The 14,247-nt window shown below is 40.9% G+C and overlaps 4 protein-coding genes across 4 annotated transcripts; 2 read left to right on the top strand and 2 right to left on the bottom strand.

Moving 5' to 3' along the window:
* The first annotated feature begins 220 nt into the window (after positions 1-220).
* On the top strand, positions 221-2,445 carry LOC144215518 (high choriolytic enzyme 1-like). The gene is made up of 7 exons (XM_077744514.1): positions 221-380; positions 643-688; positions 809-961; positions 1,121-1,238; positions 1,554-1,732; positions 1,810-1,891; positions 2,095-2,445. Exons 1-7 carry the CDS (start codon positions 306-308, stop codon positions 2,216-2,218), a joined length of 777 nt encoding a protein of 258 aa, XP_077600640.1. The 5' UTR covers positions 221-305; the 3' UTR covers positions 2,219-2,445.
* Positions 2,446-2,645: 200 nt separating this feature from the next.
* Positions 2,646-9,149, top strand: LOC144187191 (alpha-mannosidase 2C1-like). Its single transcript, XM_077710603.1, is given in 25 exon segments — positions 2,646-2,746; positions 2,849-2,974; positions 3,061-3,184; positions 3,255-3,325; positions 3,387-3,832; positions 4,091-4,197; positions 4,304-4,414; positions 4,484-4,576; positions 4,650-4,766; positions 5,014-5,109; positions 5,218-5,363; positions 5,549-5,672; positions 5,748-5,869; positions 5,954-6,039; positions 6,160-6,306; positions 6,376-6,455; positions 6,556-6,650; positions 7,066-7,170; positions 7,259-7,415; positions 7,628-7,771; positions 7,856-7,965; positions 8,042-8,121; positions 8,206-8,348; positions 8,424-8,527; positions 8,601-9,149. Coding segments are annotated over 25 exon segments (3,153 nt in total). The 3' UTR covers positions 8,719-9,149.
* LOC144187273 (endonuclease 8-like 1) lies at positions 9,083-12,176 on the bottom strand. Its single transcript, XM_077710610.1, has 10 exons — positions 11,882-12,176; positions 10,902-11,360; positions 10,703-10,822; positions 10,507-10,615; positions 10,330-10,414; positions 10,101-10,222; positions 9,993-10,020; positions 9,554-9,624; positions 9,306-9,468; positions 9,083-9,220 (listed from the first exon to the last, which is right to left on the bottom strand). The coding sequence occupies exons 2-10, from the start codon at positions 11,342-11,344 to the stop codon at positions 9,174-9,176; spliced, it is 1,188 nt and encodes a 395-aa protein (XP_077566736.1). The 5' UTR covers positions 11,345-11,360; positions 11,882-12,176; the 3' UTR covers positions 9,083-9,173.
* Positions 12,177-12,251: 75 nt separating this feature from the next.
* On the bottom strand, positions 12,252-14,019 carry LOC144187305 (COMM domain-containing protein 4-like). The gene is made up of 8 exons (XM_077710613.1): positions 13,870-14,019; positions 13,620-13,691; positions 13,488-13,553; positions 13,365-13,404; positions 13,153-13,272; positions 12,888-12,968; positions 12,601-12,777; positions 12,252-12,522 (listed from the first exon to the last, which is right to left on the bottom strand). Exons 1-8 carry the CDS (start codon positions 13,870-13,872, stop codon positions 12,485-12,487), a joined length of 597 nt encoding a protein of 198 aa, XP_077566739.1. The 5' UTR covers positions 13,873-14,019; the 3' UTR covers positions 12,252-12,484.
* Positions 14,020-14,247: the final 228 nt, after the last annotated feature.

Here is a 14,247-nt window from a genome sequence, read left to right as displayed (position 1 = left end):
TGTAGTATTCCCTTTCAGTATCCCAAAGCTTCCTTAGCAGTGTCCTCAAATGTCATCCAGTAATCACTAATGCGACATGGTCGTTCCATTTTTTTTATTTACTTCAGAAGGTGGGAATTTCACAGGTTTCCGTCTAGCCTTCAGTCCATCTGGATACATTTTCATGAAAAAGAAGAAAAAGCAATCTGCCGAATTCCCACCTGGGCTGGAGGGAAAGCACCGGGTGCTGTCAAGGTTATTGCAGTAAGCTTTTTAAAGAGCAGAGCTGCAGGGATTCCATCTCCTTCATCATCTTGCGCGCCATCATGATGCAGCTCATCACCTTCAGCGTCTTCACGCTTCTTGTCTTCTCTCAATGCAGCTGGGCATCCAAGGAGCAGGTTAGTGTGTGAAAATGTCCACTACCTAAATGGTTAAAATGGAATGATTCTATTTATACATATCTGAAGTGCAAATGCTTTCCTTGCACTTTAGTTCTGCATAATTGTAATTATCAGTTATTTAAATCTGTATGAATGCAGAATTTCAGAATTTTACTTGTATATTATGCTATGATTTTTAACAAGCTATTTGATTTGGAAAAAAAAGGTGTCATTTCAACATGTTCTTACTGACTACTTGGTTGGTCGGTTTCTTTTTCAGGAAGAGTCTGTGTCTGAACTTCTGTGGAAGGCCAACAAAGATGTCGGTAATGTTTCTTCAAAGTCACACTAAAGGGCCAATGGTGTACTCAGTGAATGTGTCAGACAAACATTCTGAACACAAACCTATGTCCGCCTAATGGCCACTTGGTGTAATCTTTTAACAGTTCACACGGCAGAAGAGCCACTGGTGATGGATGACATCGCTTACGACAAAGACGGCGAAAGAAATGCCGACCAGTGCACGTCGCGAGGGTGCATGTGGCCCATGTCCGCCAATGGCAGAATCTACGTGCCCTATGTCATCTCCACGCATTACAGTCAGTAACCTTACTTTCTCTTGACAAACAGTCACAATCCAATCTATTTCAATTGGGGGGGATTTTTTCCCCCTTCTTAATTCAAAGTCAAATTCAAATGAAGTGTGCTTCATACACCGCCTAAAGTCCCGTTATAAATGTCATTTTTTCTCAATTCAGCATCACGTGAGCGCGCCATCATTGAGCGCGGCCTGCAGTCTTTCAGCGACGTCTCCTGTATTCGCTTCACCCCTCACAGTGGCCAGAAAGACTACATCTATATCGTGTCGAACAATGGGTATAAAGCTCGCCTCCTTATTAATTCCCAACCATGACCTTGTTCCACTTTGATATGTGACAGTTTGCTTTTCTTGTCAATAATGCAATAATGTTCCACAACCACATAATGCTTTACAATTGCCTTGTACAATTTGACCAAAATCATGCCCCCATTTTATAACTCTCCCCATCCTAAACTCAACCACACCCTTTTGCAAGACAGGCCCACGCTGTAACGTTAACTACCCTTATCTTACATGCTTGAAAGACATGCCCCATCTTGCAGGCCGCAGATAGACACAGTACACTCGAACTAACTTGCTGTCTCTTTCAGGTGTTACTCGTACGTGGGTCGGCGTGGCAGTGCTCAGACCTTGTCTCTGGACCGCAACGGTTGCTTGTACCACGGCACCGTCCAACACGAGCTGCTCCACGCCCTCGGGTTCAATCACGAGCAGTGCCGCTCTGACCGCGATCAGCATATCCGCATCCTGTGGCAGAACATCCAATCTGGTCTGTACTCTTCCACTCACACACACAAACCATGCAAACCATACTGCATGTTGAATGCCATTATGATGTCGATTCAGGTTTGGCGTACGCCTTTGACAAGATAAACACGATCAACTTCGACACGCCGTACGACTACAACTCTGTCATGCAGTACCATAGGTTTGTCCAGTTTTTTTTTTTTTTGCCACTCGACTGCAAGCATTTTGGTCTATGAATTGTACTGTGTGATTTTAAAAAAAGCAATCTAATGGCTGACTACACCCAAATTGAACAGCCAATCACACACTGTAAAATTTGTATACTATATACTACAATCGCCATTACGATGTTGGCTAATAATTGTGTTTTTGAATGGCACGCAGGTATGCATTCTCCCGCAACAACCAACCCACCATGGTACCGATTCCCAATGCCAACGTCAACTTGGGCAACGCTAACCAGATGAGCAAGAATGATATCGTCCGACTTAACTCCCTCTACTGTTAAGAAATATTGTAATACTCAATACTTTTTGCTCCTGACACTGCATTTCGAACATCTTACTCTAAAATTTAGAGAGTCCACATAAGATTAAGAGTCTAAATCTTATCTGGACTCCCAAAAGTCTTCTTCTTGCCCTGGTTTGAAAGGATTTTTAGTAAAGACCAACATAGATCTTCCATTCCTCAGCTTCATTTATGTGATGATAATAAATAACACTAAGCAACATTCAATTTGCATGTTACTGAGTCATCTACTTATATCTGGCGCCCTCTTCCGTTAGTATTCAGCCACTGTTATAATAGTTTATTAGACACTGTCATCTAGTGGCCGAATGGGTAAGACACATTCACCGAGGCTACTTCCGGGTCACATTGAGCTTCATTTGCTCCTTCATATTGTTCACAATATTACAAAATAATCATCGTGAGTTATGTATCATCAACCCGTGTTAAAGAACCGGCGTACTCTGTTGGAGAGAGCTGAAAAGTTCGTTTCTGAGATTTATTTCACAGACTGCAACCTGCGAGGACGGTAAGCATATGTACACAAACAGTATAAAAGCTCCCTTGTCTGTGTTTATTCTTATTATTAATATGAATGCATGTAAGTACGAGTGCAACTCTTTTGTGCAAGGTTATATGGCGAAACTCACCCGCTGGAATCCGTTAGTTCATTTATGTCCTCCAAACGGATAACATTATCTGAAGCTCAAACGCAGCAATTCAGACCTTATAAAGTTGGTGATAACTTTGGACCAACGTGAGTATATTTCACACATCACACGTGGGGGGGGGGGGGGGGGGGGGAAATAAGGTGATGTGTTTTTTTCCTTAATTTGTGTTGAGGTGGTGGACATGTTGGTTTAAAGTAGTCCTGAAAATCCCTTCATCTTGGAAAGGAAAAGAGGTTCATCTTCTCTGGGAGAGTGATGGAGAAGTGATGCTTTGGAGGGATGAAAAACCAGTTCAGGTCATCAAAATTATCACCTGTTAAATCTGTTTAGGATGCTGAATGGATGTTCTGTGTTCCTAATTTGCAGAGTCTGACTAAAGAAGGCGAAAAGACAAGTTACATCCTTTCCGATTGTCTGACAGAGGAGGAAGAACACACGTGAGTTGGCAATTTTGGATATAAATCTATTCAGTTTTTTTACTCTTCTTTTTGATTTTAGTGTGAACATCTATGTGGAGTTGGCCTGCAATAGCCTTTTTGGAGCCGGTCAACGGTCAATGATTGCGGCTCCAGATCCAAACAAGACCTTCTCGGTGCATAAGGTGGAGCTGGTGGTATTCAATCGACCTGTCAGAGAGCTACTAACTGATTTTGAAATGCTGATTGACATTGTGAAGGTAGTCGTCCCCTTTTTTAAGGCCAAGTCAGCCAAAAGAAGCAAACGACAAAAGCCGTGTAATTTGTTTCTTCAATAGGAACTGGGTGAGAACGACCAGCGGAGTTATCAGGCGCTATTCACCGTCAATGAAATGGTTAACGTGAGCGATCCGACCGATCCTAGCTCCTTTAACAAAGCACACGCTCTGGCTCACAATTTTTTCAGCCAGAGCAACGGCAAAAGCCAACATACTGTCCATGCCATGGGTCACTGCCACATCGACTCAGGTCTCTGCGCTAAATATCCATACTTATTGTGGGCGGGGCTTATTTACATTAATTTGCTATGGATCTTACTGTTTTAGACATATGTAATGGTCAAGATTTTTTGTTTTAGGTTACAGAACACTATTTAGTTGGTGTAATGAGATGAGTCAGAATTCTATATAATAGGAACTATGCTTTAATGATGATAATAATGAATTGGAATTATGAAAAAGTAGCTGTACTTTGCTTGTTTTGATTCTCTCTGCCTCTGTCCTTTAGCTTGGCTGTGGCCTTACGATGAAACCATTCGCAAATGTGCTCGGAGCTGGGTGACCGCCATCCGTCTCATGGAAAAAAATCCAGAGTTTGTGTTCACGTGTTCTCAGGTGAATAATTAGCAAACATTGGTAGTTGTCCAAGTTGAAACGTATTGGACACGTATCGCCGCGCTAATGCAGCAAATCGTTTTCAAAGCCTTTTACTGTCATGCAGGCCCAGCAGTTTGAGTGGGTCAAGAACTGGTACCCGGGTCTGTTCTCTGTGATTCAACATTTCGTCGAGCTGGGAAAGTTCATCCCAGTCGGAGGGACTTGGGTGGAAATGGTGAATGCTGTGAGAGATTACCCATCATGTATTTTCTTAGTGTATTTAATTGCATGCTTTTTTGGGCAGGATGGCAATCTTCCCTCTGGAGAATCCATGGTAAGGCAGTTCCTTGAGGGCCAACATTTTTTTGAGCAACATTTTCAGAAGAAGTGCAAAGAGGTAAGCAATTGGCCCATGAAAATCTAAGGAATGCTTGATTTGGTTACTTACCCTTTTGCTTTGTTTGATTTAGTTCTGGCTTCCAGACACATTTGGCTATTCAGCCCAACTCCCTCAGATAATGCAAGGCAGTGGAATTTCCAATTTTTTAACGCAAAAACTCAGTTGGAATCTTGTGAACACTTTCCCGGTAAGTTATGCTTCAGAAAGTACAGTAAATTGTGAAAAAAATGTTTAACTTGAAAAAAAAAACAATGTATATTTAGTGCCATTGAGCATGATAGATGTCCATTCACGTATCTTTTGTCATTCTTCTATTATTAATGTAAACAAACAAATGTTTATTCGGTGCCAGTTCAAAGAATAATATATTCATAACGCTCTCAGTAACCATGGCATTTAGTTCATTTGATGAATTGATTTTCTAATTCCTAAAGCACAGCTCATTTTTCTGGGAAGGACTTGATGGCTCCAAAGTCTTGACTCATTTCCCACCTGGAGAGTCCTATGGGATGATGGGCAAGGTTGAAGATGTGAGTAAAATTTCCTTTTCCTTTTGCGTCTCAAAAGAAGCAATTGGCATATTCCCATTTATCCGCTGCTTACATTCTTGTGGGTGCCTCTGGTCTGTCTGTCCACAGCTTGTAAAAACCGTTAAGCAAAACAAAGACAAAGGTCGGGTCAATCACAGTGCTATATTGTTTGGATTTGGCGACGGTGGAGGTGGTCCCACGCAGTTAATGCTGGATAGACTGAGGCGGGTCCAGGACACAGATGGCCTTCCCAAGTCAGTTCCTTTTTCCGGAACAATTTAGTACTTTTCCAATGGGACTGGGCAAAGCGCAACCAACGGCTTGCCAATATTTTGACCACACCCATGCCAATTCAAATCAAAAGGATATTATTCATATTGATTCCGTCATTATGGTTGACCACTGCCTATTTTCATTATACTGGTTCTGTCTCTGCCAGGGTTAAAATGTCCAGTCCTGATGAGTTCTTTTCTCAACTTTGGGCTGATTCACAACTTTTATGCACCTGGACTGGAGAACTTTTCCTAGAGCTTCACAATGGCACGTACACCACACAGGCGCAGGTATAGACGCATACATATGTGAACATTCTCATGTTAAAATATCCACAAAGTGTATAAAAATGGTAAATATTCCAGATCAAGAAGGGCAACCGCCAGTGTGAAACACTTCTGCATGACATTGAGATTGCCAGCAGTTTGGCACTTTGTCATGATAAAACCTTTCAGTATCCTGTAGCAAAACTGCGAGAACTCTGGAGGTCAGGATTCACTTATTCAAGCTGACTAAATACACCTTGTATGCTGTTACATGTCGATTTCTAATGATTGTTTCTTCCTCGTAGGCTTTTGTTGTTGAACCAATTCCACGATGTAATCCCAGGTACTTGCATAGAGATGGTAGTGGAGGATGCACTGAGATATTATGAAGGTATGTCGATGTTAGCAAGTAGATTACTTGGCAAAAATATTATTAGGGCTGGTTGCTAGCTAAGTGCTTGGCACAATTGGATGATGTTAAATTTAAATAAAATCTTGTGTGGGTCATCAGATATCAAGAAAACTGGTGCTACACTCCTGCAAGAAAGTCTCAGTGCATTGTTGTCCAAGGGTGAGGCCACAGGTGTCTTTAACTCTCTGCCATGGGAGCGCCTTGAGGTTCTCCAGATACAAGATGGCCCCGGAGAAGATAATTTAGGTATGTTTGATATACTCAACAATATTTTGAAATTTTGAGAATGATATGTTTTTGTCTCTCGTATCGCAGTTCTAGCGAGAGCTCCTAGCATCGGTCTATGTCCTATTAAAGACACAAAGCCTCAGGCTCCAGTCTGTGTTACTGTTCAGGTATAGTGAAGGACAAGTAATTATAGCCGATGGCTAATATGTTTCTTGAATATGCATTGTGGGAAACCACGTGTAGTGAATTTGTTGTGTGATTTTGCAGGCTGATGGCAGTGTCTTGATGGAAAATGGGATTATATGGACTGTTGTCAACAAAGATGGCACGCTGAGATCATTGGGTTTGGTCAAAGCTAACAGGTACTCGGGTTCCGCAATCAAATTGTCTATTGAAGTTGGGATAAAAGTCAGTACAGTGGTGCCTCTACTTACAAAATTGGTATGTTCCAAAAGTGGTTTTGTCACTTTTATATTGTCAAAGTATACCAATTTTGTGTGAAGTCTCAGACAAATACAAAAAGAGAAAAAAGATAAGAACATTCTGAATTTTATTGGATGCATTATTAACAATAAAACACAGGATGCTACAAGAGGATGTTTAAATTTTTGAGATTTCGAGTTTCGTAACGTGAATTTCTTGCATATCCAGAGACAAACTGTTCCTATTAAGGCTTTTCGTAACCTGAATATTTTATAATAGAATATATTAAAATACATCCACACAGGCTTTAAAACTAAATATGGTAACAAATTTCCAAATGAATGTTTTTTTCAGGGAAGTCATTTCCGATGGCTGTAGCGGTAACCAGTTTGTCATATTTGATGACGTACCACTGTATTGGGATGCTTGGGATGTAATGGACTATCATCTTCAGACAAGGTGTGAGTCATTCATGTTACACCCACTTTTCTCTGAGCCATTGCCAGTGACCTTAAAAGTAAACCGTCACACCACCCTCTTGTTACAGGAAACCAGTGGTGGGGGTGGTAAAGCCTGTCCATGTGTTGTTGTCACATGAGCTCAGAGCTAGTGTCGGCTTTACGCTCAAGATCAGCGACAACAGCACAATCACACAGGAAATTGTCATGGATGCCATGTCTCCTTACATTAAGTTCAACACACAGGTACGTGCTCTTAGAAAGGTTTAGCATTTCACAGAATGTAAAGCATTAATTGGCTGAAATGTAAACAAAGCCAATGTGATTTCTTTTGAGCGTAAATAACCACAGATACTTGGAACAAAACAAACTTATTTCACCAACTGCATCTGGAGTTCACATGGTGGACCATTTGTGCATTATTCAGATCATAAATGGTGTTACCTATCTGTCTGCAGGTAAACTGGTTTGAGTCACACAAGTTTCTCAAAGTTGAATTCCCAGTGCGAGTGCACAGTCCCAACGCAACATATGAGATCCAATTCGGACATCTCCAGAGACCGACACACAGGAATACATCATGGGACTGGGCCAGATTTGAAGTATGTTACCCATAAATGCGCAACATGGACCAAAATATTGGTACTGTTCCCCTGCTTGATGAATGGTGTCGCTTCTCTTTTCAGGTTTGGGGTCACAAATGGGCTGATTTGTCAGAGCACAATTTTGGAGTGGCTCTGCTCAACGACTGCAAATACGGCTATTCGGTCCACAAGAACACAATGACGCTTTCCCTGTAAGATGTACAATTTTTGCAAAGTTTGCAGTCAGAGTGAATGGATGTATACACCTCAATATTTTCTCTGTCCCAGGTTAAGGGCACCAAAGGCGCCAGATGCCAACGCTGATATGGGGACACACAATTTTACCTATGCAATCATGCCACACACAGGTTGACATTCAATCTAGTTGAACAAGGAGGGAGTCAGTTCTTTAAAAAAAAAAAGCTTCTGTGTGAGCATATTTTGCATTTTAGGTTCCTTCCAAGAGGCAGCAGTCATCCAGTGTGCATACAACCTCAACTTCCCATTAAGGTTAACATCGTGCTCCCCGGACACGATGCCCTGGAGTGCCTTTTCCATCAGTCCTGCTAGTGTCATCATTGAGACTGTCAAGCAGGTATCCTATTCAGTTTTCCTATTTGTCTTTTGAAAACAAGACCCTTGGGTCCACCGCTGGTCATTTCACAATCAGGCCGAGGACAGGAAGGGAGCCCTTGTTGTCAGACTGTACGAGGCACACGGCGGCGGTGTGAGCGCGACCCTCCGCTCGACGTGTCCGGTCAAGGAGGCCTGGCAGTAAGTAACCTCTCATGGTTTTCTTCCTTTAATACATAATTGTGTGGGACTGAAGTGTTTTTTTATGTTTCAGTTGCGATCTTTTGGAGCAAATTGACAAGACTGAGCCTTTGGAAGTGACCGGTGGTGGTGGAATCAATCTTAACTTCACTGCCTTTCAAATCAGATCACTTTTGCTCGTTTATGTTTAACAAGTCATATTTGAGCAAGTCTTTGAAGGTTTGTCTAAAATGAAGCCACAAAAGTCAATGAATGCATTTTGGAACTCCACCAATTTCATGTTTTTTTTAATTAATGGCCAAAATAGTTCCAACGGTTTCTTTAACCTTAATATTGCTTGTTGTTGCAGCTTACATTTTGAATGTGATTTTCCAGTTTGGTCATGTGAAGTACATGGATGGTGTGATGTAAATTTTGGACAGCTTTGGACCAAATCACTGAATGCTTCTTTAGGTATCAATTATGAAGAAAAAAATGAGAACTCTGCTCATTATTACAATATTGCAAATTACTGTGAAATGTCCATTGAATTTATTTTCTTTTTTTCAACTACAATTTCAATGATGTTTAGAAACAACTTTATTTATTTAAAAAATCAATAAAAAAACAGTATTTCAATATACAGTCAGCCCTTCTTTTTTTGTTTTCACTTGACATTTTGTTTTGTCAGTCTACAGCTGCGCCTTCGAGAACCTGCGAAAAACAAAGGTGAGTTTTCAATGCTGAATTTAAACATATTCCCAAGTGTCATCCCTTTGCACCCTGTTAAATTTTTCACCTTCTTCTGGCTCTGTCTTGTTTATTGTCTTCTGTTCAGTGGATTTCTTTTTTACTCTCCTTTGGCGAGTGGTTTCTTGAGGCAAATCCTCTCTCTTTACTGCTTTAGCTTCCTTTTTAACTGTTTTGTTCTTTTGCGTACTTTCAGATTGTTTCCTGGCCCCCTACGATGTGGAAACACAAGCACAAAAGTTGTAAGTAGATAGTTCTTTTTCCTAATCACCAGTTACAAAACATAATCGGTTTTACCTTTTTGTTTTGGATGTAATCATGATCCTCATCTTTTTTTATTCTCTTTTTGGCCTTCGGTGATTTAGAATCTGGTGTTTGAGAAAATATATAACTTAGAACTTTCTATTTTCTTGTAATTTAATGCAAGCCTTCCCAAGTGAAATGATTCATCTATGTACTAATTTTCAATGGTAGTGGATGAGTTAAGGGCTACAAGTAACAAAATACTAAAGAGGTATGTAAATATTGCAACAACAATAACAAAAGTACTGTAGTAAAACAAAAAAATAGAAAAAGCATTCCCCCCAAAAATGCATTGAGTCCATCTATTGTTCAACCTATGAAGTGCCACAGAATGTCGACTGAATTTAAGCTTCTTATGTTACCAATATCCAATGATAATTTCATAATTAACCAGAGGCATATAAAACTGGACCCTTGTTTAGATGCTACTTACTTTTAGGAGCCATAGGCCCTGGATCGCCCTGAAATACAAAATAAAAGTTGTTTTTAGTCACTAAATGTAAAAAAAAACTCATGCTGAACAGGAATTTCGATCACCCACTTTGAACCACATAGTCCTGCCATTATGGTCGCGCAATGACTTCATTCCCTCCACATAGTAACACCGTAACCAGGCCTTGAAGGCAGAGTAGTCCGCCTTCTCCGGATCGTAACCTTTCCCGCCTAGGGCGTACATAACAAAAGGCTTTTTCTGTTTCGCTTCAAGTTGATGCTCTAAATCTTGCTCGTGACTGAAATTAAATCAAGACAGTGACGTCAATGTGGCCCACCTAAATTGACCACCTCCAGGGGAACTGTGTGGCACAGTTTGAGGAGATCGGAGCTCTCTTCTTTCACTTTGATCTTTGTAGCTGTCTTGAGGGCACAGAGATAGACATTGTTTCATGTTGAAACATTTGTATGTGCAGTAGAAGAAGAAGAAAAACGCTCTTTTTAATCAGGTTCACCTTCTTGTCCAAGATCTCATCTTTCACAGGCTTCTTTTCTTCCCACGTTTCCTCGGAATCTAGGCCTTCTAGCACAGAACGGGCAGGCACGAAGGGTGGGATGTTTAATCTAAAAAAAATCATACAAACGTCAAATCAATCCCCCCCCCCAAAAAAACAGATGTGTTTTAGTCTGTTAAAAAGCATTATTTTCCACCTGTAAAGGATTTCAGCCCTGAGATAGTTGCCGATGCCATTGAAGTACTTCTGATTGAGCAGAACTTCACAGATTGGCCTGTCAAAGGCACGGTCGGAGAGATGCGACACCACATTATCCCTGCAAAGTTGTTATAAGTGCATCATGTGAGGGGATAACCTTTTTAGATTTGATTCTCACGGTGCAAAGCATCCCCAACCTGAAGCTTTTGTACTCAAACATAATGCACGGTCCTCTGTCGGGCTGCCAAGTTCCGTGAGGCTGCCAGCTACCAAACCTGCGTGCGTCCACGTAGCTGAGCACTCTGCGAGGTTGTTCCATGGAATAAAAGCACAGATGGGCATGCTTGGGCAGCTCGTCCTCAGCGGTGAAGCGGAAAAAGCCTGACATGCCAAATCGAAAGACAATGTCGACAGGCTGCTGCCCCTTTTCGGCTTCGGGGCTATCGCTTTTGATGGGCGTCAGCGTGAGCTTCACTTCCTTCCCTCTGGAAGTGGCGCTGATGCGGAACGCCTCGCAGATGAAGGCCACGTTAGGATTTTTGCTGACCTCTGATTTTTTCACCGGGCCGGCAAAAAGAACGCCCTCACACATTTTGTTGACAAAAAGGCTGGCCAGGTGCAGCTCCGGACCCTCTGGCATCACTCCTGTTATGTAACTGCACACAAACATTGGTTGATTCATGCATGATGCGCTGATAACATTCTTACGACATATTCGCACGCCATAATTAAAGTTTGGATTTCTATTTATTTGCATGTAAATGAAAAGTCTGTTTTCCAATATAACCCCCCACCCAATCACCCACCACATCTGGATCTAGTACAATCAGCACCGTGATCAAGTTCCTGGACAGCTTGCTAATTAGTTGAACATTGTGTCGGGTTGTCGGTGGTCATATTTTTTCCTTTTTTTTCCAGGTTGCAGGTCTTTTTGGTTTCAGATGAGCACCGACGAACCGATCAGGTAGATCCTCAATTTCATTTATTTATTTGCCACAATATTCATTCTGTTTTCAATGCATACTGTGCATGAACGGATTTTGCGTGATAAAACAAAACGATTGCACTTTATACCACAAAAAAAGTAGATTGACAGGCTGTAAGTTGTAAGAACTGTTTATACGCTGCAATTTGTTTATTGCGTTGACTGAGCCATGAGTTTGATTTAAGTTCTTACCTCGATCGGGGAATAAAAACGGTGCTGCAGTTTTACTTGAGCTAAAAGATCGTTCGCAAAGTTTGTGATTATATGTACTGTCAATTGCTTTAGTTATAAAACGCCTTCCCTCCAGCGTGCGAATTACCAAACACATTTTGTAACGTAACCGCCGTTATCGCGAGATCTCCATGACAAAAAAATTCAGCCACTTTTAACATTTTCCTCCCGAAACCACATTTAAATGCGCGTTTCAGATATTTTGTAATAGAAAAATCTTAAACTAATGATTTTAAAGCCTTAAAGAACTACAAGGGAGTCATAGTGAGCACGTGTCTTGCAATGCATGCTGGTAAATGTAGTTAAACCCGATTTTGACACAAGAAGGCCATTGAAATTAATAAAATCTTTTATTGAACATTTTAAACAGTGTTTCATAATATTCAGTATTTTAAGTCACTCATCTGACATTTTTCCATTATACCTGTATTATAAAGGTAGAAAATACACAATTTGAAGTAATAAGCAATACATTAAAATTATACATGACAAAAAAAATGAATGAAACAGAGTAATTGTGTTCAGTTTTTAAACAAATGAGCTAATAGGTTAATCTGTTGCTTATTACAAATTGTTCATCATGGCTTGGGCTTGCTTGAGTTCTGGAAGAAAAGAGTCAAAAACAAAGAGTTAGAGTAAAATCATTGCTTGAGAAAAGATTATCTGCAGTAGGGAGAAACCTGAAAGCAAGACTCTGAACTTGTCGGCAGTGAGCGAGACGACAGTGCTCCGCAAAGTGCCCGACCCGGCTTCTTCACTTTGAATCTTAAGCTGCACAATTGCTTCATTGACCTCCTTCATCTCGCTGGAGCTCAGAATGTAGTCCACACGCCATGACACGGCCTCCAGTCTACCCACTTATGTCCACACAAAAAAAATAGTTTTACCGCCTTGCCTGACTGCTACTGACGGTTGTAGACACCCCATCCATATGACCTGCGAGGGTTGACAAACATGCAATACTTACATCCTAAACTTGTCTCCCTCAGTTTGTCCTGCACTGCAGAATGCTTATCTTCATATGACTTGCACAGCCCCATTGTGTGTTCTGAAAGAAGGGATATTTTTTAAATGAATCCAAATCACTTGAAAATGATTCTCAAGAGAATTTACATTGCAAATTCCACCAAAAATTATTCCCATTATGACAAAGGATCAACTATGTAAGGACAGTGCATGTACAATAACAATCGACAGTCATAAGACTGAAAAAAAATAGATGGAAAAAAAACCTTTAGGCAGGCCGAGCTGTTGCAGTTCACTGGACAAAGATTCACTATCCACATCATGCTTTGCAGCACTGGACAAAATGAAGTTGAGCACGGCCACACTGGCTTTGATGTCTCCACTATCTGTTTGGTGCAAAATTATAGTGTCACACACACTTGCAGCCTGATATTATATCAAACAAATGCTTATGCATAAATTCCCCCTTTTCACTTACCAAACTTTGCATCGGCTGTGAGCTTGGTGACTTTGTCATACTAAAATACAAATGCAAAACACGTTCTTGGGGTGAATATTTAAGGGAAAATTTATGTTTTAAAAAAGTAAAAAGTAGACTTACATCAATGCCCTCCCCGAAGAGACCTTTCAGTACTTGAGCACACAAGAGTTTCATCTTTACACTAGACTGTCACAACAAGATGCTCAGAGTCAATAATGGCGTTTGCTAGAGGAAAAACCTGTGAAAGCTTACCATTTTCGACAATGTGCTGATTTCTGCAAGCACCCAATCGGGGCAGTCTAAATCTCCGCAGAATCGGAACCGCTATAGGAGACAAAAATCATCATTAACGGCGATCAGGCAACGATTTCACTTATTAGCCCGGCTGCGACGATAATTTTGGAGAATAGAAGCAAATTAATACAGGTTTCATACATTCACCAATGTTTAGAGGAAGATATATTGCAATAATAATAAAAATAGTGAAACGTAGAGGTTTTACCATAGCTCTGGCTGTCTAACGCTGGGCGAGATGCGGATGTAAACAGGAAGTATTTTGGAATGTGTCGTCTGATTGGACCGCTGAGTTCGGGTGGGCGTTCTTTTCGTGCGCGTTAAGTCCAGAGCTAACGACGGTGATCCTCGTTTTACGACGGAATTATTGGCAAAAATAGATGTCCAATTAATTTTACAGTGAGACAGTAAAATATCGTCGTCAATGGCAGCCAAAGATTTATTTAACTGGGGCAGACAAAATTGATGTTTAAAAGGCCTGCCAAATAAGTTAAAGCTTCAAAAGTGAAGACAAATTAGACCAGATACTGGAGATCTTGGACCTTTTACGTGCTTGCTGTCAATCAATACCCTTGACTTTTTAGTA

This window comes from Stigmatopora nigra, chromosome 2, assembly GCF_051989575.1.
Source record: "Stigmatopora nigra isolate UIUO_SnigA chromosome 2, RoL_Snig_1.1, whole genome shotgun sequence".
Lineage (NCBI taxonomy): Eukaryota > Metazoa > Chordata > Actinopteri > Syngnathiformes > Syngnathidae > Stigmatopora > Stigmatopora nigra.
This window is presented reverse-complemented; position numbering and strand designations above follow the sequence as displayed.

Bases quoted from the DNA above. Each gene is read 5' to 3' on its own strand.
- LOC144215518 (XM_077744514.1), top strand. From the start codon at position 306: ATGATGCAGCTCATCACCTTCAGCGTCTTCACGCTTCTTGTCTTCTCT. The intron at 689-808 runs GTAATGTTTCTT...ATCTTTTAACAG, and splicing joins GAAGGCCAACAAAGATGTCG to TTCACACGGCAGAAGAGCCA. The intron at 1,892-2,094 runs GTTTGTCCAGTT...AATGGCACGCAG, and splicing joins TCTGTCATGCAGTACCATAG to GTATGCATTCTCCCGCAACA.
- LOC144187273 (XM_077710610.1), bottom strand. From the start codon at position 11,344: ATGCCAGAGGGTCCGGAGCTGCACCTGGCCAGCCTTTTTGTCAACAAA. The intron at 10,616-10,702 runs GTGGAAAATAAT...GATTTTTTTTAG, and splicing joins AGGGCTGAAATCCTTTACAG to ATTAAACATCCCACCCTTCG. The intron at 9,625-9,992 runs GTAAGTAGCATC...CTCAAACACCAG, and splicing joins AGGGCCTATGGCTCCTAAAA to ATTCTAAATCACCGAAGGCC.
- LOC144187305 (XM_077710613.1), bottom strand. The intron at 13,273-13,364 runs GTAAGTGAAAAG...TGCACCAAACAG, and splicing joins CACAGCCGATGCAAAGTTTG to ATAGTGGAGACATCAAAGCC. The intron at 12,523-12,600 runs GTTTCTCCCTAC...CTTTTCTTCCAG, and splicing joins GTTCAGAGTCTTGCTTTCAG to AACTCAAGCAAGCCCAAGCC.